At 38.8% G+C, this 26,353-nt stretch overlaps 1 protein-coding gene across 1 annotated transcript; it reads left to right on the top strand.

Annotated features, from left to right (window-relative positions):
• Nucleotides 1-19,335: 19,335 nt before the first annotated feature.
• LOC101342773 (trypsin-like) lies at nucleotides 19,336-23,802 on the top strand. Its single transcript, XM_004382373.1, has 5 exons — nucleotides 19,336-19,375; nucleotides 21,210-21,369; nucleotides 22,143-22,396; nucleotides 22,952-23,088; nucleotides 23,653-23,802. The coding sequence occupies exons 1-5, from the start codon at nucleotides 19,336-19,338 to the stop codon at nucleotides 23,800-23,802; spliced, it is 741 nt and encodes a 246-aa protein (XP_004382430.1).
• The last annotated feature ends 2,551 nt before the right edge of the window (nucleotides 23,803-26,353 follow it).

Here is a 26,353-nt window from a genome sequence, read left to right on the forward strand (position 1 = left end):
AACAATGTATGTTAAAAAAATTCTATATGGGAGACTGACTTGAAATGTAAACTTCATTTAATTACATCAATAAAAAAAGATAATGTACTCAACTAAAATCCAATATATCAAAAGTATACTTATTGATTCATGCAAATTCTATGAGAAAAAGAAAAGTGATCCACTCGAGTGAGAAGAACTTATGCTGATCAACAATTTTGACGGTAGTAGATACATGAGACTAAATGGGCAGCTCCTGTCCAGAGGCAAGATGAGAAGACAGAGAGAGTCAGGAGCTGGTTGAATGGACATGGGAAATTCGGGGTGGAAAGAAAGAATGTGCTGTCACAGTATAGGAAGAGCAACTAGAGTCACAAAACAATATATGTATAAATTATGGTATGACAGACTAACTTGAATTGTAAACTTTCACTTAAAGTACAACAATAAAAAAATTGAAAAAGAAAGAAATCTAAAAGATAAACAATAAGATTTCAGAAATGGACAGTGCAATAGAAGGCTTTAGGAGCAAATTTGAAACAGTGGAAGACAGGATCAGTGAAATTGAAGACAAAACCTTGGATACCACTTTGTATGAGGAAAAACCAGAGAAAAAAACGAATAAAAAATAAGAAATCCTGAAGACTATGTGGGACACTATCAAAAGCAAAAATTTGCATGTGATCCAAGTTCCAGAAAAGGGGGAGAAAATCAAAACACAGAGAGGATCATTGAAGATTTGCTGACAGACAATTTCCGTAATATGAAAAACAAAAAGCCAACTCTCCAAGAAGCTCAATGAACCCCATATAAGGTAGACCCCCCCAAAAAAAAACACCAAGACATATCATAATCACACTCTCTAAAACCAAAGGCAAAGAATGAATCCTGAGAGAAGCTCGAGAAAAATGAAAAGTCACATTCAAAAGGGAAACAATAAGACTAAGCTCTAGTTACCCAAAAGAAACCAGGTGGACAAGAAAGCAATGGGATTACTTATATAAAGTCTTCAAAGAAAAAACCTGTAAACCAAGAATAATATACCCAGCAAAACTCTCACTCAAATATAATGGTAAAATTAGGACATTTCCAGATAAACAGAAATTAAGGGACTACTTGAAAACCAAACCAAACTTACAAGAATTATTAAAGGGAGTCCTTTGGTTAGAGAACCAACAACATCAGAGAACAATGAATCTAGCACATAAGACAGCATCAGCCAGACACCAACCTAGATAACGAACTCTCAAGGATAAAACAAAACTAAAAAATTTACAACAGGGAATCAGAGATGTCAATATGTAAATGACAACAATGTCAGAACAATAAAAGAGAGACTATACGGTATAGTTACAGAACTTTCAAATGAAGATGAAGTCAAGGCATTATAAGTAATAAAATACTGATTTAAACTTAGAAAGATAGGAGTAAATTTCTAGATAACCACAAAAAAGTTAACAAACCTACTCATTAAAATAAAGAGGAAAAACATAAAGTTTCAGTAAACACAAAATATACAAAAATGAAAGAAACAAAAAAAAAAAACAGAAACAAAAGGAATTCAACACAGAAGAGTAAGAGGAACAAAGAAAATATTGACACCACACAAAAAAGCACTATAAAATGACAGCAATAAACTCATACCTATCAATAATCACACTGAATGTAAGTGGCTTAAATTCACCCATAAAGAGACAGAGAATGACAGAATGGATTAAAAAAAATGACCCATCAATGTGCTGTCTACAACAAACACACTTTAGAAACAAAGACATAAATTTATTAAAAGTCAAAGGATGGAAAAAAATATCAAGCAACAGCTACCAAAAAGGAGCAGGAGTGGCACACTAATCTCAGATAAAATATACTTTAAAACCAAATCCACTATCAAATCAAAGAAGGGCATTATATAATGATTAAAGAGACTACCCACCATGAAGACATAACCATAATAAATATCTACACACCCAATGACAGGGCTCCAAAATACATAAAACAATCTCTGACAACACTGAAAAGAGAAATTGATGGTTCCAAAATAATAGTAGGAGACTTCAACACACCACTCTCAGTAAAGGACAGAACATCTAGAAATAAACTCAACAAAGATACAGAAAATCTAGAGGCCACAATCAACCAACTCAACCTCATAGACATATGTAGAACACTATACCCAACAATAGCCAGGAACACATTCTTTTCCAATGCACATGGGACCTTCTCCAGAATAGACCAGATCTTAGACCACAAAGCAACCCTCAACAAAACCCAAAACATTGAGATAATACAAAGTACCTCCTCAGATCACAACATCATCAAAGTAGAAACTAATAACAGGAAGAGCAAGGGAAAATAATCAAATACATGGAAACTGAGAAACACCCTGTGTAAAAACCACTGGGGAATAGAAGAAATCAAAGGTGTAATCAAAAAATTCCTAGAATCAAATGAGAATGAAAATACATCATACCAAAACTTTGGGGCACAGCAAAGGCAGTACTCAGAGGTCAATTTATAGCAATAGATGCACACATAAAAAAAGAAAGGGACAAAAAGAAAACATTAGCTACACAACTCCAACAAATAGAAAGAGAACAGCAAAAGAAGCCCACAGCCACCAGAAGAAGGGAAATAATAACGATCAGAACAGAAATAAATGAAATAGAGAATAGAAAAACAATAGAAAGAATCAACAAAACCAAAAGTTCGTTCATTGAAAGGATCAATAAAATCCACAAACCACTGGCCAAAGTGACAAAAGAAAAACAAGAGAGGAAGCAAATAACCCATAATAAGAAATGAAATGGGGGACATTACAACAGACTCAACTGATATAAAAAGGATCATAACAGAGTACTATGAAAAACTATGCAATTCCAACCAATTGTTGGAAAAACTATTCCAACAAACTTGAAAACCTAGAGGAAATGGACAAATTTCTAGAAACACACTATCTACCCAAACCATCACAAACTGAAGTTGAAAATCTGAAGAGACCCATAAAAAAAAAAAAAAAACGACTGAAAAGGTAATAAAAAAAGCTCCCAACAAAAAAAGTCCTGGCCCAGATGGCTTCACTGAACAATACCAAATATTCAGAGAGGAGCTTACACCAGTACTACTCAAATTATTTAAGAACATAAAAATGGAAGGGATACTTCCGAATTCATTCTATGAAGCCAGCATAACCCTGATACCAAAACCAGGCAAAGACACCACAAAAAAAGAAAATTACAGACAAATATCTCTCATGAATATAAATGCAAAAATTCTCAACAACATTCTAGTCAATAGAATCAGCATCATATAAAAATAAATACACCAAGACCAAGTGGGATTTATACCAGTTATGCAAGGATGGTTCAACATTAGAAAATAAATCTACATAATCCACCACATAAATAAAATAAAAGAATCAATTATCATCTCAGTTGACACAGAAGAGGCATTCAAAAAAGTCCAACACCCATTCCTGATAAATCTCTAAATAAAATAGGTATAGAATGGAAATTTCTCAACATAATAAAGGGCATCTATGCAAAACCAACGGCCAACATCATTCTTAATGGAGAGAAGCTGAAAACATTCCCCTTGAGGATAGGAACAAGACAAGGATGCCTTTTGTCACCACTCCTATTTAACAATGTGCTGGAAGTCCTACTAGAGCAATAAGACAAGAAAAAAAATAAAAGGCATCCAAATCGGTAAGGAAGAAGTAAAACTGTACTTATTTGTGGATGACATGATACTATACATACAAAACCCAAAATACTCAACAAGAAACTACTGGAACTAATACAAAGGTTCAGCAGAGTAGCACGATACAAGATAAACATACAAAAATCAGTTGGATTCCTATACACCAATAAAGAGAACTATGAAAAGAAAATTAGAAAAACAATACCATTTATTAAATCCCCTAAAAAAATACTTAGGAATAAATCTAACCAGGGATGTAAAAGACCTATACAAAGAAAACTACAAAATACTGCTGCTAGAAACCAAGAGAAAACTTCATAAATGGAAAAATACACAACACTCATGGATAAGCAGATTTAACATTGTGAAAATGTCAATTCTACCCAAAGCTATCTGCAAATGCAGTGCAATCCCAATCCAAATACCAACATTCTTTAAAAAGATGGAAAAACTAATCATTAACTTTATATGGAAAGGGAAGAAGCCCCAGATAAGTAAAGCACTGTTGAAGAAGAATAAAGTAGGAGGACTCGCACTATCTGACCTCAGAACCTACTATACAGCTATGGTAGTCAAAATAGCCTAGGTCTGGTACAACAACAGACACATTGATCAATAAGAAGAATTGAGAACCCAGATGGAAATTCATCCATCTATGGTCACCTGATCTTCCACAAAGGTTCAAAGTCCATCAGATGGGGAAAACACACTCTTTTTAACAAATGATGCTGGCAAAATTGGATGTCCATCTGCAAAAAAAAAAAAAAAAAAATGAAACAGGACTCATACCTCACACCATACACAAAAACTAATTTTAAATAGATCAAAGACCTAAATATAAAACCAAAAGCTATGAAGATAATAGAAGAAAAAAATTAGAGACAACACTAGAGGTCCTAATACACAGCATTAACAGGAACAAACCATAAATAACAATACACAAACTCCGGAAGATAAGCTAGATAACTGGGATCTTCTAAAAATTAAACACGCTCATCAAAAGAGTAAAAACAGAACTTACAGACTGGGGGAAAAAATTTTGACATTACAGGTCAGACAAAGGTCTAATTTCTAAAATCTACAGGAAAATCCAACACCTCTACAACAAAAAGACAAATAATCCAATTAAAAAATGGGCAAAGGATATGAACAAACACTTCAACAAAGAAGACATTCAAGCGGCCAACAGACACATAAAGAAATGCCGGCGACCACTAGCCATTAGAGAAATGCAAATAAAAACCACAATGAAACCCCATCTCACCCCTACATTACTCGCACAAATGAAAACAAAAAAGCCACAAATGTTGTAGAGGCTGCAGGGAGATCTGAACGCTTATGTACTGCTGGTTGGAATGCAAAATAGTACAACGATTTTGGAAAACGTATGGTGCTTCCTTAAAAAGCTAGAAATAGAAATATCATATGATCCAGCAATACCACTCCCAGGAATATATCCTAGAGAAATAAGAGCTGACTCACGAATAGACAAATGCACACTCATTGTTTACAATAACCAAAAGATGGAAACAACCTAGGTTCCCATTATCAGATGAATGGGTAAACAAACTATGGTACATACACGCAATGGAATACTATGCAACGATAAAGAACAACAAGGAATCTGAGAAGCATCTCACAACACGGATCAGTCTGGAGGGTATTATGCTGAGTGAAATAAGTCAATCACAAAAGGGTAAATATTGCATGAAACCACTACTACATAAACTCATGAAAAGGTTTACACACAAAAAGAAACAATCTTTAATGGTTATGAGGGAGGGAATAGGCAGGAGGGAAAAACATTAAATAGATACTAGATAAATGATAACTTTGGTGAAGGGTAGGACAGTATACAATACCGGGGAAAGCAGCACATCTTGTCCAAGGCAAGGTCTTGGAAGCTCCATAGACACATTCAAACTCCCTGAGACACATCCAAATTGCTGGGCTGAGGACTCATGGTCCCCCATTGTAGGGTCCATGGTCTTGGGGAACATCTAGCTCTATTGACATAACAAAGTTTGTAAAGAAAATGTTTTATATTCTACTTTGGTGAGTTTTGTCTGGGGTCTTAAATGCTTGTAAGCACCCTTCTAAGATACTCCACTAGTCTCACACCATCCATAGGAAGGGAGAATGAAGAAAGTCAAACACACGAGGGAAGATTAGTCCAAAGGACTAATGACTACAACTACCACAGCCTCCACCAGACTGAGTCCAGCACATCTAGATGGTGCCTGGCTACCACCACTGACTGCTCTGACAGGGATCACAAGACAGGGACTTGAACAGAGCTGGAGAAAATGTAGAACAAAATTTTAACTCACTCAAACAAAAAAAAATAGACTTACCGGTCTGACAGAGTCTGGAGAAACTCTGAGAGTATGGCTCCAGTCACTCTTATAGCTCAGTAATAAAGTCATTCCTGAGGTTCACCCTCCTGAGACGTAATCCATGCTGAAGGCTTTGATCTTTGATCTTCATCAGTTAGTGCTTCAAGTCTTCACTTTCAGTAAGCAAGGTTGTGTCATATGCATAGTGCAAGTTGTTAATAAGTCTTCATATAGTCCTGTTTCTCAGATTATTTGCTCAGCATACAGATTGAATAAGTATGGTGAAAGGATACAACCCTGAAGCACACATTTCCTGACTTTAAACCTTGTTCTGTTCAATGACTACCTCTTGATCTATGTACAGGTTCCCCACGAGCACAATTAAGTGCTCTGGAATTCCGATTCTTTGCAATGTTATCCATAATTTGTTATAATCCACACAGTTAAATGTCTTTGTATCATAAAAAAAAAAAATAGGTAAATAACTTTATGGTATCCGCTGCTTTCAGCAAGGAGCCTTCTGACATCAACAATGATATCCCTGGTTCCACATCCTCTTCTGACTCCTGTTTGAATTTCTAGCATTTCCCTGTGGACCTATGCTACAGCACTTTTGAATGATCTTCAGCAAAATTTTACTTGCTTTGGATATTAATATTGTTCGATAATTTATGCATTTGGTTGGATCACCTTTCTTGGGTATAGGCATAAATATGGATCTCTTCCAGTCGGTTGGCCAGGTAGCTGTCTTCCAAATATCTTGGCATAGACAAGAGAGCACTTCCAACACTACATCTCTTTGTAGAAACATCTCAACTGTTACTCCATCAATTCCTGGAGGTTTGTTTTCACCAATGCCTTCCGTGTAGCTTGGACTTCATCCTTCAGTACCATGGGCTCCTGATTATATACTACCTCCTGAAATGGTTGAATATTGACCGATTCTTTTTGGTATAGTTACTCTGTATTCCTTCCATCTGCTTTTGATGCTTTCCGCATCATTTAATATCTTCAATATTGCAAATCGAGGCTTGAATTTTTTTCTTCAGTTCTTTCAGCTTGAGAAATGCCAAGTGTGTTCTTCCCTTTTGGTTTTCTATCTCCAGGTCTTTGCACATGTCATTGTAGTACTTTACTTTGTCTTCTCGAGCAGTCCTTTGAAATCTTCTGTTCAGCTCTTTTACTTCATCATTCCTTCCTTTCACTTTAGCTACTAACCATTCAAGAGCAAGTTTCAGAGTCTCTTCTGACATCCATTTTGGTCTTTTCTTTCTTTACTGTCTTTTTAATGATCTCTTGTTTTCTTCATGTATGATGTACTGGATGTCATTCCACATATTCGTCTGGTCTTCAGTTCTTAGTGTTCAACGCTTCAAATCTATTCTTGACATGGTGTCTAAATTCAGATGGGATATACTTAACTTCATCTTTGGCTCCCTAGGACTTGTTCTAATTTTCTTCAGTTTCAACCTGAACTTGCATATGAGCAATTGACGGTCTGTTCCAAAGTAGGCTTCAGACTCATAGCGACCCTACAGAAAAAAGTAGAACTGCCCCCATAGAGTTTCCAAGGAGCACCTGGTGGATTCGAATGCTGACCTTTTAGGATGACTGCCGTAGCTCTTAACCACTAAGCCATCAGGGTTTCTGACCTTCCTTGCAGGCATATGGCTATTATCCTATCACTGACAGCGTTGTACTTCAGAATAAATCTTGAAATGTTCTTTTTTTTAGTATACATATTGTTTTATGATAATCGTTAACAATCCAACAACATGTCATCACTGTCCCTTCACAACCCAAGGTTTCCTGTCCCCTCCTGACTTCTAGTCCTTGTCCCTGGACTGTGATGCCCCATTAGTCTCGTTTTGTTTTATGCAGCTGTCTAATCTTTGGCTGAAGAGCGAACCTTGGGAGTGACTTCATTACTGAGCTAAAAGGGTGTCTGGGGGCCATACTCTTGGGGTTTCTTCAGTCTCTGTCAGGCCAATAAGTCTGATCTTTTTATGTGAGTTAGAATTTTCTTCTACATTCTTCTCCAGCTCTGTCTGGGACCTTCTGTTGTCATCCTGGTCAGAGCAGTGAGTGGTGGTAGCCAGGTACCATCTAGTTGTACTGGACTCAGTCTGGTGGAGGCTGTGGTAGTTGTGGTTCTTTAGTCCTTTGGACTAATCTTTTCCTTTATGTATTGTTTTCTTCATTCTCCCTTGCTGGGCGAGACCAGGGGAGTATCTTAAATGTCTGCTCACAGGCTTTTAAGACCCCAGAAGCTACTCATCAAGGTAGAATGAAGAACATTTTCTTTATAAACTGTGTTATGACAATTGAGCTAGATGTTCCCCAAGACCATGGTCCCCACAGCCCTCCACCCAGCAATTCAGTGCCTCAGGGAGTTTGGATGCGTCTACGGACCTTCCATGACCTTTCCTTACAAGTTGTGCTGGCTTCCTCAGTATTGTGTACTATCTTACCCTTCACAAAAGTTACCATTTATCTATTCTCTATTTAGTATTTCCCCTCTCCCACCCCTCCCATCCCTCATAACCAATAAAGATTGTTTCTTTTTGTGTGTAAACTTTTTCAGGAGTTTTTTTTTAAAGTAAAGGTCTTATACAATATTTGTCCTTTCGTGATTGACTTATTTCACTCAGCATAATGTCCTCCAGTTTCATCCATGTTATGAGATGCTTCACAGATTCATCAATATTCCTTATTGTTGCATAATACTCCATTGTGTGTATGTACCATAGTTTGTTTATCCACTCACCTGTTGATGGACATCTAGGTTGTTTCCATCTTTCTGCTATTGTGAACAATGCTGCAATGAACATGGGTGTACATATGTCTGTTTATGTGACAGATCTTATTTCTCTAGGATACATTCCCAGCAGTGGGATTGCTGGATCTTATGGTATTTCTATTTCTATCTTTCTAAGGAAGTGTCATATGATTTTCCAAAATGGTTGTATCATTTTGCATTCCCACCAGCAGTGCATAAGAGTTCCTGTTTCCCCGCAGCCTCTCCAAAATTTGTTATTTCCAGTTTTTTTTTTTTTTTTATTCGTGCCAGTAATGCCAGGGTGAGATGGTATCTCACTGTGGTTTTGATTTGCATTTCTCTAATGGCTAGTGATCGCCAGCGTTTCCTCATGTGTCTGTTGGCTGCTTGAATGTCTTCTTTGGTGAAGTGTCTGTTCATTTCCTTTATCCATTTTTAATTGGATTATTTGTCTTTTTGTTGTAGAGGTGTTGGATTTTCTTATAGATTTTAGAGATTAGACCTTTGTCTGACTTGTAATGCCCAAAAATTCTTTCCCAGTCTGTAGGTTCTCTTTTTACTCTTTTGGGGAACTCTTTTGATAAGCATAAGTGTTCAATTTTTAGAAGATCCCTGTTATCTAGCTTATCTTCAGGAGTTTCTGTGTTGATGGTTATGGTTTGTATCCTGTTAATGTCGTGTATGAGGGCCTCTAGCATTTATCCTATTTTTTCTTCTATGATCTTTATACTTTTTGGCTTTATATTTAGGTCTTTGATCCAGTTTGAATTAGTTTTTGTATATGGTGTGAGGTATGGGTCCTGTTTCATTTTTTTGCAGATGGACATCCAGTTTTGCCAGCACCATTTGTTAAAAAGACTGTCTTATCCCCATCTGATGGACTATGGGCCCTTGTCAAAGATCAGGTGACCATAAGTGGATGGATAGACATCTGGGTTCTCAATCCTGTTCCATTGGTCAATGTATCTGTCATTGTACCACTACCAGGCTGTTTTGACTACTGTAGCTGTATAGTAGGTTCTGAGGTCAGGTAGTGCAAATCCTCCTACTTTCTGCTTCTTCTTCAATAGTGCTTTATTTATTCAGGGCTTCTTCCCTTTCCATATAAAGTTAATGATTAATGATTAGTTTTTCCATCTCTCTAAAGAATTTTTTGGGTATTTGGATCTGTATTGCATTGTATTTGAAGACAGCTTTGGATAGAATTGTCATTTTCACAATGTTGCATCTACCTATCCATGAGCATGGTATATTTTTCCATTTATGTAGATCCCTTTGGGTTTCTTGCAGCAGTGTTTAGTAGTTTTCTTTGTATAAGTCTTTTAAGGCCCTGGTTATATGTATTCCTAAGTATTTTATTTTTTTAGGGGCTATTATAAATGGTATCATTTTCCTAATTTCCTTTTCATCATTCTCTTTATTGGTGTATAGGAATATAACTGATTTTTGTGTGTTTATCTTGTATCCTGCTACTCTGCTGAATCTTTCTATTAGTTCTACTAGTTTTCTTGTGGAGTCTTTAGGGTTTTCTATGTATAGTATCATATCATCCGCAAACAGGGACAGTTTAACTTCTTCATTACCACTTCGGATGCCCTTTATTTCTTTTTCTTGTCTTATTGCTCTAGCTAGGACTTCCAGCACAATATTAAATAGGAGTGGAGATAAAGGGCATCCTTGTATTGCTCTGTTCTCATGGGGAATGTTTTCAACCTCTCTCCATTAAGAATGATGTTGGCTGTTGGTTTTGCATAAATGCCCTTTATTATGTTGAGAAATTTCCCTTCTACACCTATTTTATTGAGAGTTTTTATCCGGAATGTGTGTTGGACTTTGTCGAATGCCTTTTCTGTGTCAATTGAGATGATCATGTGATTCTTTTCTTTCCTTTTATTTATGTATTGGATTACATTGATTGATTTTCTAATGTTGAACCATACTTGCATATCTGATATGAATCCTACTTGGTTATGGTGTATAATTTTTTTGATTTGATGCTGAATTCTATTGGCTAGAATTTTGTTGAGAATTTTTGCATCTATATTCATGAGAGATATTGGTCTGTGATTTTCTTTTTTTCTGGAGTCTTTGGTTTTGGTATCGGGGTTATGCTGGCTTCATAGAATGCATTTGGAAGTGTTGCTTCCTTTTCTATGCTCTGAAATAGTTTGAGTGGTACTGGTATAAGCTCTTCTCTGAATGTTTAGTGGAATTCTCCATTGAAGCCATCTAGACCAGAGCTTTTTTTTGTTGGGAGCATTTTTTTTTTAATTACCTGTTTAATCTCTTCTCTTATTATGGGTCTGTTCAGATTTTCTGCATCACTTTTTGTTAGTTTGGGTAAGTAGTGTGTTTCTAGAAATTTATCCATTTCCTCTAGGTTTTCAAATTTGTTGGAGTATAGTTTTTCATAAAATTCTGTTATGATCCTTTATATTTCAGTTGGGTCTGTTGTAATGTCACCCATTTCATTTCTTATTTGGTTTTTTTGCATCCTCTCCTGTTTATCTTTTGTCAGTTTGGCCAATGGTTTGTCGATTTTGTTGATCCTTTCAGAGAACCAACTTTTGGTTTTGCTGACTCTTTCTATTATTTTTCTATTCTCTATTTCATTTATTTCTGCTCTGATCTTTATTATTTCCTTTCTTCTAGTGACTGTGGGCTTTTTTGCTGTTCTCTTTCTATTTGTTCGAGTTCTGTAGTTAATGATTTTATTTTGTCTCTTTCTTGTTTTTTCATATGCACCTATTGCTATAAACTGTCCTCTGAGGACTGCCTTTGCTGTGTCCCAAAGGATTTAGCATGGTGTGTTTTCATTCTTGTTTGATTCTAGGAATTTTTTGATTCCATCTCTGATTCCTTCTATTACCCAGGGGTTTGTAAGCAGGGTGTTATTCAGTTTCCATGTAATTGATTTTTTTCTTGTTCTTCCTGTTGTTAATTTCTACCTTGATAGCATTGTGGTCAGAGAAGATACTTTGTATTATCTGAATGGTTTGGATCTTTTTGAGGATTGCTCTGTGGCCTAAGATGTGGTCTATTCTGGACAACATTCCATGTTCATTGGAAAACAATGTGTACTTTGCAGCTGTTGGGTGAAGTGTTCTATATGTGTCTATGAGGTCAAGTTGGCTGATTGTGCCCTTTAGGTCTTCTGTATCTTTGTTGAGTTTCTTACTAGATATGGTGTGTTGAAGTCTCCTACTATTATTGTGGAAATGTCAACTTCTCTTTTCAGTGCTGTTAGAGTTTATTTTATGTATTCTGGAGCCCTGTCATTGGGTGCCTAGATGTTCATTATGATTATGTCTTCATGATGGATTGTCCCCTTAATCATTTTATAGTGTCCTTCTTTATTTTTTATGGTGTATTTTGCTTTAAAGTCTATTTTATCTGAGATTAGTATTGCCAGTCCTCCTCTTTTTTGGTAGCTATTCACTTGATCTATTTGTTCCATCCTTTGATTTTTTATAAATTTACATCTTTGTTTCTAAATTGTGTCTGTTGTAGACAGCATATTGATGGATCCTGGTTGTTTGTTTTTTGTTTTTTTTTTTTTAACCCATTCTGTAACTCTCTGTATCTTTATGGGTGCATTTAGGCCATTTATATTCAGTGTAATTATTGATAGGTGTGAGTGTATTGCTGTCTTTTTGTAGTGCTGATGTTTTCTTTGTTCCTCTTACTCTCCTGTGCTGAACTGCTTTTGTTTGTGGATTTTTTTTCATTGCTTTTGTTTTTGTAGGTTTTGTTTTTACTGAGACTTTATGTTTTTCTTCTTTATTTTGATGAGTAGGTTTGTTAAGTTTCTTTGTGGTTACCTTGAAATTTATCTGTATCTTCCTAGGTTTGAAGCAGTCTATTATTACTTGGTATTGCCTTGCCTTCCTCTCCATTAGAAGGTTCTATACCTACACCGTTTATTCCCTCTTTTATTGTTCTGATGTTGTTGTCATTTACAGATTAACCTCTCTGGTTCCCTGTTGTAATTCTTTTGATTTTGTATAGTCCTTGAGAGTTCATTTCCCAGGTTGATGTCTGGCTGGAACATTCCTGCGTCCTAGATTCAGCCTATGGTTTGAAGTTATTTGTTCTCAGATTGAAGGACGCCCTTTAATAATTCTTATAATTTTGGTTTGGTTTTTACATAGTCCGTTAATTTCTGTTTATCTGTCAATGTCTTAATTTCATCATCATATTTGCATGAGAGTTTTCCAGGATATATTATTCTTGGCTGGCAATTTTTTTCTTTCAAGGTTTTCTATATGTCATCCCACTGCCTTCTTGCCTGCATGGTTTCTGCAGAATAATCCGAGCTTAGTCTTATTGCTTCTCCTCTGTATGTAACTTTTTGTTTTTCTTGATCTGGTCTCAGGATTCTTTGCCTTTGTTTTAGCAAGTGTGATTATAATATGCTATGATGATTTTCTTTTGGGGTCTACCCTATATGGGGTTCATTGAGCTTCTTGAATGGTCAGCTTTTCATCTTTCATGATACTGGGGAAGTTTTCTGGCAGCAGTTTTTCAATGATCCTCTCTGTGTTTTCTGTTTTCTCCCCCTGTTCTGGAACGCTGATTACTCCCAAATTCTTGCTTTTGATTGTATCCAATGAATTTGTCTATTTTTTCCTTGTTTTTGTCTGCTGTTTCTTCAACTCTTGGATAGCGCTGAATATGAGAGATTTGAATTTCCTATCCGGTAGTTCTAGTGCCTTTTCATCTAGGTGAAAGTCATCTGGTGTTTTATTTTGGACACCTACTGGAACCATCCTGTCCTGTGTCTGTAAATGTTTTGATATTGTCTGTTATCTTTGGGACATTCAGTAGTTATTTACCTCGTTTATTGATTGTAGATTTGTTTGTTTTGTCCTGTTTTTTTGTTTTATTTGGTTATGTCTGAGCAGGTGGGCTGTGCATTCTTTGTTGTTTGCTTGTCTATTGGCACAACACTTTTTGCCTCCTTCTCCAATGGGCAGGGTCAGTTGCTCAGCTATGGTATAGCAGGGAAGGTTCAGCTGAAGGGGAGTTGCTGGGATGTGTTGTTTGTGGAAAGTACTACGGCCGACAGGGTGGGCAGGGAATCAGTGCAGGCCAGGTTCCAGTAGGCTGTGCCTGTGCTTTTTGGAAGTGTGATGTTCAGTACCGGGTGCAGGTAGGCAGGAATGAGGGGGAGATTTTGATGTGTGGCGCTCAGATGGGTATGGGAAAGAGGAGAGAGAAGAGAGAGGAACAGGAGCCAAAAACGTACAAACAAAAAATAGTGCTAAGGGAGCTTGCCGCTGGAGTGGAGAGATGAGAGACTGAGAAATGAAGAAAAATAAAAAGGAAAAGGGTAAAAGAAAAAAAATGAATAAATCAAAATAAAAAAAAGAGAAAAGCCCCTGGGGATCTCACGACTGTGGCTGTGAGGACTGGGGAAGTTTCTCCCAGGCTGTGAAGTACGGACCGGCTAGAAGGGGTAGAAGTGTCACCCAGTACCAGGTATTAAGGAGACAGGAAGAGAAAGTAAGTATAGAGAGATGAGAAACTGAGAAATGAAGAAAGACAAAAAGGGAAAAAGAGAGAGAAGAAAACAAAACAAAGAAACAAAAAAATAAGAAAAAGAAATGTCTCAGGGATCCCACTGTGTGTCTGTGCAGAGTAAGGGAGTAGCTCCCAAGCTGTGCAGTATTGCCAGGCTAGAAGGGGCTCCCAAGCCAAGAAAAGAAAAAGGAAACATACAAACAAGTCAAAACAGGACAAGTCAGAAAAAACAAACAAACAAAAAGCCCCAGGAATCCCACCAGCGTGGCTGCATGGGCCGAGAAGAAGTTTCACAGTCAAGTGGTGTTTCACAGCCTTTCAGGAAGAAGCAAAGGCGGCACACAGAGCCAGGTGTTTAAGAGAAAGGAGGGGGAGGTGGTGAGAGGTAAGGAATCAGAAAAGAATCAGAAAAAAGCAAACCAGCAGCCAACAAATAGCACTCAGGGAGCTGGCCAGTGCAGGTAGGTGGAATCCAAGCGGCACCGGAGTGAAACCAGTGCTTTCCAGACAAGAGACTGTGTCAGCGGGAGGTGGAGAAGACCATGTGGGGGTGAATAAAGGTGAGGGGTGGGAAAGCGTATATGGCTGGTTACCAGTTGTTTTGTCTCCTGCTGGAAGCTCCGTGAAGCTGCTTTCTCATACCCCCTGTTTGCTGATCTCTGATAGGAGTCCAGGATGTAGGATCCATGCTGCATTAGCTTATAGGGGACCTCTGCATGTATCTCTCCTTACTCTCTGTTCTCTGTCAGTTTCTTATTCCATTCAGTGCTTGGCTGAGTTCTTTATCTCTTCATTTGATGCTTAGGGTTTCAGGATTGACTTTCGTCTCTGTTTGACTTAGTTTTTCAGATCTTTGATGTGGAGGGATGGCATGGTGCTTCTGTCTATAGCGCCATGTTGCCCAGAAGTCCAAAATATTCTTTCTGATGATTAATACAACGTCCTTCCTCTTCAAGTTGTCATTTCTGGTGTAGTGGACCATATGATTGGCTGATTCAAAATGGCCAATACCAGTCCACTTCAGTTCAGTGATGCCTAGGATATCTGTGTCTGTGCATGCCATTTCATTTTTGATGATTTCCAATTTTCTTAGATTCATACTTGGTACCTTCCAGGTTCTGATTATTAATGGATATTTTCAGCTGTTTCTTCTCATTTTCAGTCATGTCACATCAACAAATTAAGGTTCCAAAAGCTTGACTCCATTCAGGTCATTAAGGTCTACTCTACTTTGAGGGGAGCTCTGGAGGCACAGTGGTTAAGAGCTACGGCTGCTAACCTAAAAGTCTGCAGTTCATATCCAACAGTCACTCCTTGGAAACCCTATCAGGCAGTTCTACTCTGTCCTATAGTGTGGCTATGAGTGAAAACAAGCTCAATAGCAATGGGTCAATGAGCTACTCTGAGGAGGCATCCCTTCCCCAGGCATCTTCTGAGTGTCTTCCAACCTGATGATCTCATCTTCTGGCACTATATCAGACTTTGTTCCACTTCTGTTCATAAAGTTTTCACTGGATAATTCTTTTCAGAAGTAGACATCCAGGTCTTCTTCCTAGTCTGTCTTAGTCTGGAAGCTCAGCTGAAACCAGCCCACCATGATTGACCCTACTGTTATTTTGATACTGGTAGCATAGCTTCCAGCATCACAGCAACACCCAAGCCCTCACAGTATGACAAACTGACAGAAGCATGGGGGAACCTCATGATAAACAGAGAAAAGATTGAAGTTTTCAAAGATTTAATTTTACTTGGATCCACAATCAACACCCATAGAAGCAGTAGTCAAGAAATAAAACAATGCATTGCTCTCCAAAAATCTGTTGCAAAAGACGTCTTTAAAATGTTAAAAAGCAAAGATACTACCTTGAAGACTGAAGTACGCCTGACCCAAGCCATGATGTTTTCAATCGGCTCATATGCATGCCAAAGCTGGACAATAAATAAGGAAGACTGAAGAAGAATTAACACTTTTGAAATGTGGTGTTAGTGAAGAGTTTTGAATATACCATGGACTGCCAAAAGAACAAACAAGTCTGTCTTGGCAGAAGTACAACCAGAATGATCCTTAGAAGCAAGGATGGCGAGACTACATCTCACATACTTTCGACATGATATCAGAAGAGATCAGCCTCTGGAGAAGGACATCATGCTTGGTCAGCCAAAAAGAGGAAGACCCTCAATGAGATGGATTGACAGAGGAGCTGCAACAATTGGCTTATGCATAACTACAATTGTGAGGAAGGAGCAGGATGGGGTAGTGTTTCATTCTGTTGTACACAGGGTTGCTATGAGTCAAAATTGACTCGACAGCACCTAACAACAACAACAACAACCATCACTACCACCAATATACACTTGTACTCATCTTGCCACTACAGATAATGGGAAGACTCAGAGACCTGACAAGGTAAATAAGATCTATAAAAGACGAGAAAAAGAAAAGTGAGAAAAGGGCAAACAAATCCTGTGTTCTTAATGTTCTCCAACAATACCTTTCGAGTACATTTGTCATTTTCTGTCTCTTACTTTGTTTAAAGACCAACTGTTCACAATTTCAGAATTTCTTTTAAAATGGAAATTCTGTAGACTCTGACTCAACAACTAAACCTCTAGAAATTTATTCCACAAAAATATGCATGTAAGTACAAAAAGATGTATAAATTCAATCATATCGCTTAGGAGGCATTCAGTTGCAGGTAACTCTAGTACTGAAGTCACCTTTTAAAAGTCCTTAGAAATGAAGACATTTACAATTTTAGTATTATTTTAGTCTTACTTTTAAAAGTCAACAAAGAATGTCAGTGTCATTGTAGGGATATGGCTTAGGCTGTGTTCTCTAGAGGAACAAAACTAGTGAAGTGTATATACATAATATATACATAAATAAACATGTTTAGAGAGAGATTTATTTCAAGGATATTGCTCATGCAGTTGTGGAGGCTGGCAAGTCCCAAATCTATGGGTCAGGAGTCAGGCTGGGGGCTTCTTCTGACTCAAGTCCTTGCAGGGGTTGATGCAAAATGGGCAGTCAAGCTGCAGGCTACTGGTTCATGTCCCAAGAACCAGAAGTCAGAGAATTATGAGTCAGATGCAGGATCAAGAAAGGGCAAGCTTTGCCAGAACATCCTTATATATTGAATGCCGGCCACACCCCCAAGGAAATTCCCTTTTCAGCTGATTGCCTGCTCACATAAGATCACAACTGGAGAATGATTACATAATATCTGCTAAACCACTGAGAATCATGGCCTAGCCAAGTTGACACGTAACTTTAACGATCATAGGATACGTACTCAAAAGTCTTTAACCAATGGCAGTCAAGTCGATACCAACCCATAGCGACCCTAAAGGACAGAGTAGAACTGTCCCATAGAGTTTCCAAGCAGAGGCTGGTGGATTCGAACTGCTGAGCTGTTGGTTAGTAGCCATAGCTCTTAACCACTACCCCACCAGGGTTTCCCATAAGTCTTTAGCCTTGTGGATATTCATTTATTCTGAAGAGCTCATTTTAATCACTTTCTACTTTTATTCAAAGTAATCTATGGAATTTCCCCACCCCTGAGGAAACAGTACTTTTCAACAAGCTATGAAACTGTGAGCAAAACTCTCAGCTTCTCTAAGCCTCACCTTCTCCATCCCTAAAATGGTGAGAATAAAGGCACAGTGCTAACAAGGTTGTTGTGAGGATGGAATGAGGTGATACATGTAAACCACTTAGCACATTGCCTGACATAGAAAACACACTATACAATTCACATATTATCATCTTTATTCAAGAATTCCATATGACTTTGGTCACCAGATGTTGGTGGACTGACTAGGGCAATGTTGCATAGGAATAGGAGCACAGACTTAAAACCAAATTTCCTGAGTTTGAGTCCTGACCATACTTACTGTGTGATTTTGGCTAAGTCCTTTATGCTTCTCTGTGCTCAGTTTTATCATCTGTAAAATGAGGATAATATTAGATATTTTGTAGGGTTGTTGGAGTCTTTGGTCCCGTTAATGGTTAAGTAATTGGCTACTAACTTAAAGGCTGGTGTTTCAAATCTACCAACAGGCATCTTGGAAGAAAGTCTTAGCAATCTATTTCTAAAAATCAGCCATCAAAAACCCTGTGGAGCACAGTTCTACTCTGACACACATGGGGTTGCCTTAAGCTGGAGCTGACTCAATGGCAACTGGCTTGTATGGTCATTAGGAGGATTAATAAGTATTACAGGCAAAGGACTTAGAACATCCCTGACACTTAGTAAGCTCTAGAAAATGCAAGTTATTGTAATTTTTGGAGCCCTGGTGCTAAAGTGGTTAAAAGCTTGGTTACTAACCAAAAGGTCGGCAGTTGGAATCCACCAGCTACTCCTTAGAAACCCTATGGGGCAGTTCTACTGTGTCCTATAGGGTCACTATGAGTTGGAATCTACTTGACAGCAATGGATATTATAATTTTTTACTCTCCACTTTTGATCTATTTTGCTTTCCAATCAGAAAATTTTTCTTTTTCTCAGGGGAACAAGTTGTTCCTATAGATAATGACAAGTTCACATGGATACACAAGACCTGAATTACCACAAGACTAAGTATTAAAATAGTCAAAGAACCAGTACTAATTATACATCAAGAGTGCAAGGATAGAGACAGTGCTTCAGATGGACATTCACAGCCAGGAGAACCAAGTACTTAAGACTTTTGTTTGGGAATCATGACACCTGTAACTGTGTCCTATGGCCTTACTCCAACTTACTTTTCACTTGTTGGGAACAGTTCCCAACAGGTGGGCTCATTACTTCCTTTCCCATAACACTCTGTAAAAGTGGACAAGGGCAGATGATTATCTGTGATGCTGAATTATTCTCCACCTGACAAAGATTTGAATTCTAAATTTGGATTTTTGAGTTTTCAGTGATATCACATTTCCAGGACCCGTGACTATGGTTGCTAATAACCAGTCTGGAAGTATATATAGCTTTGGAGGAGACCCCTTCATCCTATTCCCCAGCCTGGATCTAGTGAGCAACCATGAAGGTGTTCATCTTCCTCACTCTATTGGGAGCTGCTGGTGAGTCTCTTGCAATGAATCAGTAGGTGTCTATCACAGGTGTCTATCACATGTTTAACTTTGTGCTCTGGAAGACGACAATGAGTATTAAACATAGTTACTGTAGACAAGAAGCCTAGCATGTTGGAACAGCACTGTACAATACATAAGGTTATAGGTACTTAAATCTCACTAGCTGGGTACAAGCGCTGCAGGTCAGGAAGGTCTCAGTGAGCAGGGGTGACCAGGGAGGAAGCATAAAGAGGCATGACTTGCTTTGAACTTCAAAGGACAGGTACAACTATGAAGAGGCAAGGAATGGTAGTCCACATCAAGGAAGTGTCTGCCTTGACAATTCTTACAATCGGGTGTTAGTAAAAAAAAATGTGTATATATATATATATATACACACATATATATACACTTGTATATTTGCTGTTGAGTCAAGTCTGATCATGGTGTACCGGTGTGTGTCAGAGTAGATGTGCTCCATAGGGTTTTCAGTGGCTGATTTTTTGGAAGTAGATCACCAGGTGCCTCTAGGTGGAATTGAACTGCTAACCTTTCAGTTAGTAGTCTAGTGCTCAACCATTTGCATCAGTAAAGGGGACTAATCTTGTGCTCCTTGAAGTGTCTATTAGTGTCAAAGCCCAGGTCTCTCTGAAAGGACTTGATAGAAGGGATCTTAGGAGGCAGAGACATTTTATTTCTCATGAATAAAAGCCATGGCTTGTGTTTATAACATCATTGCCAGTGAATTCTCCCTGGTGTAAAATAATACGTTTTTCAATCATGAAAAAAAAATAGAGAAATGGATTTTTCTATTTTAGATTGCTAAATTTTATACTATGAAAACGGAATACTAAATTTTCCCAATTTAGGTAGGCGTAATTCCAGTACATCTGTCTAGATACCTGGGAACTTCTTCCTTAAAGTTATTTTAAAATACTTGGTTAGTAGAGCTCATAAAAATAATCACAGACTTCTAGAGTTGCAGAAAGTTTTGATGAATTAAAGTGCCAATCTTCACAATGCTAAATTAATTGAAGAATGTTGTAAAGATAATTGGAATAGAAGGAAAGACTGTGGAGAGAGACCTGATAATGTTTTGTAAAATGAGTTTGTGAAACCTTTATGCCAAAAACAAGAAATTTGGGGAACAGAAGTACAAAACTCCATTTTCTGTCCGGGTCAAACTTTCTCAGGTAGCGTCTAAGCTCCTCCTTATCCTTATCTCACGGGGAGATCATATACCAACCACCAAAAACAAACAGCCCATTATAATGCAAAGCTTTATTGAAGACCTCTTTGCAGGACTGCTGAGCAGGGCTCTGTGAAAAAAGTGTTCTCTATACCTTCAGGTAGTGGTGTAAGGGGTCTCTGATCCTTGTGTGTGTGTGTTTGTGTGTATGGTACATATGTAAATATCAACCTATTTACCAAATTTAAAGCAAAATTTGAAAATAAAATTCTTATATCATAATGGTGGGTCCCTGGTGGAGCAGTGGTTAAGCGTTTAGCTGCTAAACCAAAAGGTTGGCAGTTTGAATCCACCAGCTGCTCCTTGGAAACTCTGTGGAGCAGTTCTACTCTGTCCTAAAGGGTCACTATGAGTCAGAATTGATTAGTCAGCAAAGGGTTTTCGGTTTTATCGTAATGGTTCAAGTAGGGTGCGTGTTAAAGATATGGAATAATAAGACTTTCAGACAAATTATATGAAAACCACCATTTCTTGGTTATGTGGGACAAGAGAACATTCAAATCTTTTTTCTTACTACTCTACAAGAACTTCACGGTGGAGTAGAAATTCCAGGAAGGATCTTCCTAACGGATCGTTCCCAACTTTCTCTGTCAGTTGCTTTCACCACTGATGATGATGAGAGGATCGTTGGGGGCTACAACTGTACGAAGAATTCCCTCCCCTACCAGGTGTCCCTGAACTCTGGCTATCACTTCTGTGGCGGCGCCCTCATCAGTGACCAGTGGGTGGTGTCCGCAGCTCACTGCTACATGTCGTAAGTGCCAATACCTTGTCCCTGTGTGTGAAGATCTGTGCATCCCCTGCTTTGCTAAAGCCAGGGAATCCTACACAGCCAGGCTTGCGGGGTGAAGCATCCAGCTTCTAAGAGCTCCCTCTGTTCCCCTAGGTGTTGTATGGTTGGGGAGGGTCTTCCCCGTGGAGAGCTGCCTTTAGGGTTCCCTTGATGTCCTCCCAAATGACTGGAGTAATGACCTAGGGGTGCGTGGAGGGGGAGTGGTTGGTGGGGAAGTATTTCCAGAAAGAGCTTGGGAACATGAAGCAGGAAGTAGTCCCAGTCTTTATAGCTCAGACAAAAATATGACATGTTCAGGAAATAAAGTACATGAAATTTCCAGTATAACATTAAAAATAAGCGTGACTAATTCTCTTCCCTTAATATTTCGTCTCACTTCTGACTCCTGCCTTGTCTCCTAACAATAATCAGTAACCCGACAGAGGAGGAAAAACGATGCTGATCAACAACCAATGCCCTTTCTTCTCCTACTTTTTTATCTGGGTCATTTGTATCCTCTTCCTATACCCGTCAAGTCTAACAAGATGGAGGCTGTGAGTTTGTGCTTGTGTTGACACTTACCTAGGGACTAGTCTCAACTCACTGTGTCCCACAGGTCTACCTTGAGTGCACAATCACCTATGCAAGTGAAAGCTCAAAGGGGCTGCTGTCTGTGCTTCTGCTCATGATGGAGGTGATTGGGAGGTGGGGGGACCTCAAGTAGGATACTTAGGAAACTTAATCTTTTAACCCAGTGAAATCCAGGTGCGTCTGGGAGAACACAACATTAAGGTCTTTGAGGGCACTGAGCAGTTCATTAACTCCACCAAAGTCATCCCCCACCCCGACTACAATTCAGCCACCTTCGATAATGACATCATGATGATTAAACTGAGCTCCCCCGCTACAATCAACTCTTGGGTGTCCCCAGTCTCTCTACCAACGTACTGTGCCACTGCCCGAACCCAGTGCCTCATCTCCGGCTGGGGCAACACTGAAAGCAATGGCTGTAAGTGCCCCTGGAACTAAAAGATTCAGTCTGAGACTCCTAGCTGTGGCAGGCTGACTGATGGTCCCTAAGTCCAAACAGCCACTCAGCAGAAGGCTGCCAGAAGACAGTTATGGGACATATGGGGTCTTAGAATATAATAATGGAAATGAGGAAGCTCTCTTTGCTGGGACCATGCAGAAGACACAGCAAAAATGAACCATGACAAAGATGCCAAGGTATTCAACTGAAGGGTAGTTAGTGATGCTGAGAGAACTAGGCACTGGGGAGGTAAACAAAACCAAAGCTATGGGATTTGGTACTGCCTGCAGTGTAGACATGTTTGAGAATAAAGCTTCTAGACTTGAGGTCTGTGCTCACTGAGGCTTTCATCAGAGACAGAGACAAGCTTGCTGATTAGAATATTACACAACAGCCTTGTTCTCCTAAACTAGAAGCCACTTTCAATCTGAAAGAAAGAATAGGAGTTTTGTGGTGGAGGGGGGACATATTGGGAAGGAAATTTCAAGAATCATGGGGGTAATCTCCTTCCATTTTCACTTTTGTCCCCAACAGCAAACTACCCAGACATCTTGCAGTGTTTGAATGCCCCCATCCTCTCTGACTTGATCTGCCACCTTGCCTACCTAGGCCAGATCACCAGTAACATGATATGTGTGGGCTTCCTGACAGGTGGCAAGGACTCTTGCCAGGTTTGTTTCTCTGCCCTCCTTCTTCTCCCAGCTCAGTCTCACTCTGTTTCATCATATTTCCCTTTTTCTGGAACATGGTGCATTGATTATGAGGGCTGTAGGATAGTTATAGGATGGATTATAAGACTGTGGGACTTATAACGAGGGTTGAGGGATAGATTTGGGAGAATTATAGTTTTTTTTGTTAGGGTAACTATTAACCCTAAAGATACAAAGAAGACGGCTGGCCAACAGTACACCAGGTTGAATTTTGCAGGAGTATATTGTGGGAAGCAACCCTTGTGGAAGGAGTAGGGATAGATGAGTGAGATTAAATCTCCACATCCTCACTCTTCTTGGCTCTACAAGACTGCATCTGTGGAAGGAAAAGGAGCTAGAGTGGGGGAGGAAAAGGGACAGAGATAGAGCATGGAGACTGGGGGTTGGATTTCTAGGAGAAGAGAAAGTGCTTCCTTGAGTACGGCAGCCTGGGAAGATGGCCCCAGGCTAAGGGAGGTCTGTCCTGAGCCGTTCTCCCATCTGGGCCCAGGTGAGAGTCCTGAGTGTCTCTTCGTTTTTGCTCAGGGTGACTCTGGTGGACCTGTGGTCTGCAACGGAGAGCTTCAGGGCATCGTCTCCTGGGGCTACGGCTGTGCTCTGATAGGCAAACCCGGAGTCTACACCAAGGTCTGCAACTATGTGAGCTGGATTCAGCAGACCATCGCTGACAACTAGACACCTGTACTTCTCCATGATCCATCCCCTGCTAGGTAACCTCACTTCCTGCCATTCCTGAAAACAGTATCTAAATAAAGCATTCCTTCATGCACCACCTTTCTGTCCAAGAATGGTCCTTGCTTGATATTATGAATGTTCTCTTGAGATGGCTGGTAAGTAAGAAGGTACACATAGAATTAAAAAATTATGTTGAGAGAATTTGAAGATTACTTAGTCATTCATTAAGTTAAATTGATATAAATTTACTAATCATCTACTCTCTTAGTTCTGTAGTTCTGCTGTAACAGAAATACCACAAGCAGGTGGCTTTAATAAACAGAAATTTGTTTTCCCACAGTTTAAGAGGCTACAAGTCTGTATTTAGGGTGAAATCTCTAGACAAACGTGCTTTCTTTGTTGGCTCTGAGGGAAGGTCTTTTCTCTTTTCAGATTCTATTTCTTGGCTCCTTGGTGATCTTCATGTGGCATGGCATCTATCTTCACCCGTCTCTGATTTCTTAATTTTCTCTTTTTATATTTCAAAAGAAATTGAATTAAGACACACCTTACACCCTCACACGACTGTCAGTTTGTCCTACTGTGGGTTCTTGGGTGTTGCTTTGATGCTAGAAGCTATGCCACCAGTATTCAAATACCAGCAGGGTCACCCACGGTGGACACATTTCAACTGAGCTTCCAGACTAAGACAGACTAGGAAGGAGAACCTGGCCATCTACTGCTGGAAAGAATTGGCCAGTGAAAACTTTATGAATTGCTTCAGAATGTTGTCTGATATAGTGCCAGAAGATGAACCTCTCTGGTTGGAAGGCACTCACAAGATGACTGGGGAAGAGTTGCTTCCTCAAAGTAGAGTTTCCCTTAATGACGTGGCTGGAGTCAAGCTTTCAGAACTTTCATTTGCTGACGTGTCACAACTCAAAATGAGAAGAGACAGCTGCAAACATCCATTAATAATCAAACTTGAAAATTGGAAATCCTCAAAAATGAAACAGAGTACATAAAGATCGATATCCTAGGCACTAGTGAGCTGAAATGGACTGGTAATGGTCATTTTGAATTGGACAATCATATGGTCTACTATGCCAGGAATGATAACTTGAAGAAGAATGGTGTTGCATTCATCATCAAAAAGAACATTTCAAGATCTATCATAAAGTACAATGCTGTCAGTAATAGGATAATATCCATATGCCTACAAGGAAGACCAGTTAATATGACTATTATTCAAATTTAGGCACCAATCACTAAGGACAAAGGTGAAGAAATTGAAGTCTTTTACCAGCTTCTATAGTCTGAAATTGATCGAACATGCAATCAGGATGTATTGATAGTTACCGGTGATTGGAATGCGAAAGTTGGAAACAAAAGAAGAAGAATCTGTAGTTGGAAAATATGGCCTTGGTGATAGAAACGATGCTGGAGATCACTTGATAGAATTTTGCAAGACCAACTATTTCTTCATTGCAAATACCTTTTTTTACCAACATAAACAGAGACTGTATACATGGACCTCGCCAGATGGAATACACAGGAAATCAAATGGACTACATCTGTGGAAAGGGACAATGGAAAAGCTCAATATCATCAGTCAGAACAAGGCCAGGGGCTGACTGTGGAACAGACTGTTAATTGCTCATATGCAAGCTCAAGCTGAAGTTGAAAAAAAAATTAGAACAAGTCCACGAGAGCCACTGAATTTAGAGATCATCTCAAGAATAGATTTGATAGGTTGAACACTAATGACCAAAGACCAGACAAGTTGTGGAATGACATCAAGGAATCATACAGGAAGAAAGCAAGAGAACATTAAAAAGACAGGAAAGAAAGAAAAGACCAAAATGCATGTCAGAAGAGACTCTGAAAATTGGTCTTGAATGTTGAGCAGCTAAAGCAAAAGGAAGAAATGATGAAATAATAGAGCTGAACAGAAAATTTCAAAGTGTGGCTCAGTAAGACAAAGTAAAGCATTATAATGACATGTGCAGAGACCTGGAGTTAGAAAACCAAAAGGGAAGAACACACTTGGCATTTCTCAAGCTGAAAGAACTGAAGAAAAAATTCAAGCCTTGAGTTGCAGTATTGAAGGATTCTATGGGGAAAATATTAAGTGACGCAGAAAACATCAAAAGAAGATGGAATGAATACACAGTCACTATACCAAAAAGAACTGGTGGATGTTCAACCATTTCAGGAGCTAGCATATGATCAGGAACCAATAGTACTGACGGAAAAAGACCAAGCTGCACTGAAGACATTGTCAGAAAACAAAGCTCCAGGAATTGATGGAATGCCAATTGAGATATTTCAACAAATGGATGCAGCCCAAGAAGCGCCAAGAAATTTGAATGACACTACCTGGCCAACCAACTGGCAGAGATCCGTATTTATGCCTATTTCCAAGAAAGGTGATCCAATTGAATGCAGAAATTATTGAACAATATCATTAATATCACACACAAGTAAAATTTTCCTGAAGATCATTCAAAAGTGGCTGCAGCAATATATCGACAGGTAACTTCCAGAAGTTAAAGCCAGATTCAGAAAAGGG

The sequence above is a fragment of the Trichechus manatus genome, unplaced genomic scaffold (assembly GCF_000243295.1).
Source record: "Trichechus manatus latirostris isolate Lorelei unplaced genomic scaffold, TriManLat1.0 scaffold00093, whole genome shotgun sequence".
NCBI lineage: Eukaryota > Metazoa > Chordata > Mammalia > Sirenia > Trichechidae > Trichechus > Trichechus manatus.